At 44.4% G+C, this 2,085-nt stretch overlaps 1 protein-coding gene across 1 annotated transcript; it reads right to left on the bottom strand.

The window, feature by feature from the left end:
* Positions 1-648: 648 nt before the first annotated feature.
* Positions 649-1,460, bottom strand: LOC146886222 (uncharacterized). The gene is made up of 4 exons (XM_085673349.1): positions 1,335-1,460; positions 1,111-1,247; positions 924-1,035; positions 649-795 (listed from the first exon to the last, which is right to left on the bottom strand). The coding sequence occupies exons 1-4, from the start codon at positions 1,458-1,460 to the stop codon at positions 649-651; spliced, it is 522 nt and encodes a 173-aa protein (XP_085529475.1).
* Between the last annotated feature and the right edge of the window lie 625 nt (positions 1,461-2,085).

The raw sequence follows: 2,085 nt of genomic DNA, 5'->3' as shown, positions 1-2,085 counted from the left end.
AGATCTGGTAGGGACCAAGGAACTTAGGAGAGAGCTTCCTTAAGAATAGAGCCCTTCCCATACCAGTGGTTCGGGTCACTCTCAAGAATCCTCCTGCGGTTCGCATAAGCCTTCTGCCTACTTTGAGAAGCCTGCATCCTGTCTCTCACCATTCTTACCTTCTCAGTAGTCTGCTCCAACAACTCTGGTCTCACAAGTATTGCTTCCCCATCTTAATACCAACACAGAGGGGTCCTACACTTCTTGCCATAAAGAGGCTCATATGGAGCCATGCCGATGCTCACGTGAAAACTGTTGTTATAGGTGAACTCTATCAAAGGTAGGACTTCATCCTAAGCACCCAAATGATCCAGTATACATGTTCTCAACAAATCCTCAAGCGACTGAATCATTCTCTCAGATTGGACATTGGTCTGAGGATGATAGGCTGAACTTATGGTGAGCTTGCTACCCAAAGCACTCTTTAGCGTTTTCCAAAACCGTGAAGTGAACCGTGGATCCTTGTCTGAAAATTTGCTCGAAGGTACTCCATGCAACCTCACAATCTCCTTAATATACAACTGGGCCAACTTGACCATGGACATCCTCAAGTTCATTGCCAAGAAATGAGCACTCTTGGTCAGTTGATATACTATAACCTATATAGTATCATTCACAAAGTCCATCGAGATGTTGTCCCATTTCCACATTGGTATCTCCAAGGGCTGTAAGACTCCACCTGGTCTCTGGTGCTCCACCTTTGCCTTCTGACAGGTCAGACAAGTTGATGCAAACTAGGCCACATCTTTCTTCATCCTTTACCATCAGAAGTTTTCCTTGAGATCTTGGTACATCTTAGTCATGTCAGGATTCAAGCTAAGACAACTCTTATGCCTTTCCTCAAGGATTAACCTTTTCACCTCGGTGTCATCTGGTACACATACCCTGCCTTGAAATCTCAATATCCCATCACTACCCAAGGCTAAATCTCTAGCCTCGTTTGACCCAAGCTGTTCTCTAACTTTGTTCAGGATGGCATCTAACAACTGCCTCTCCCTAAGTGAATCCAAGAAATCACTAGATATAGTTAAGGTACTACACCTAATGAACTCGGATCCCAACTCCACCTACAACTTCATATCCCTGAACTTCCCCAGTACTTCCACCTCCTTGATCATAAGGTGTGCAGCGTGTACGGTCTTCCTACTCAAGGCATCAGCCACTACATTTGCCTTCTTTGGGTGGTATAGGAGCTCAAAATCATAATCCTTCAGGAATTCCATCCATCTTCTCTACCTCATGTTCAGCTCCTTCTAATCAAACAGATACTTGAGACTCTTATGATCGCTGAATACATGAAATTGGGCACCATATAGATAATGCCTCCATATCTTCAAGGCAAATACTATAGCCGCCAATTCCAGGTCATGAGTGGGGTAGTTTCTCTCGTGCACCTTAAGCTGCCTTGAAGCATAGGCCATCGCCTTCTGTTCTTCATTAACACACAGCCCAATCCTAAGTGAGAGGCATCACAATAGACCTCAAAAGGTTTCCCAACATCCGGAATCACCAATATGGGAGCACTAGTCAACCTTCCCTTCATCTCCAGGAAGCTTTCCTCACACTTAATTGTCCAGGTGAAAGGTTAGTCCTTCTGGGTAAGCTGTGTCAGAGGCGCCACTATCTTGGAGAATCCCTCTATGAACATCCTACAATAGCCAGCCAAACCCACAAAGCTCCTGATCTTTGTTGCTGACTTGGGACTTTCTGATGACAACCGGTTCGGTAGAACGTTGCCAAACCCTCGTTCTCACAGTGGAAATGGTGAATGAAACAACGTAAGTAAAAGAAAACGGCACTCATACGAGTTCCAGTGGGAAACTCTCACTCAAACAGATCCTAAGAGGAGAATACCTCTACTAGAAGGTGAACTAAGATGAAAGGGGAAATAACACTCTCATTCATCAAAGCTTCTTTACAAAGAAATGGTCTGCCCTTTTATAGAATCAATGGCAACCGGAAAGAAAGTAACAGTAGTCTAACGACAAAGCTGGCGTGAACATCATGAACAAGTGAACAAGTGAACAAGGGAGCTAACAGAAACTA

The sequence above is a fragment of the Vigna unguiculata genome, chromosome 5 (assembly GCF_037176805.1).
Source record: "Vigna unguiculata cultivar grain cowpea cultivar isolate G323 ecotype 2 chromosome 5, ASM3717680v1, whole genome shotgun sequence".
NCBI classification, from domain to species: domain Eukaryota; kingdom Viridiplantae; phylum Streptophyta; class Magnoliopsida; order Fabales; family Fabaceae; genus Vigna; species Vigna unguiculata.
This window is presented reverse-complemented; position numbering and strand designations above follow the sequence as displayed.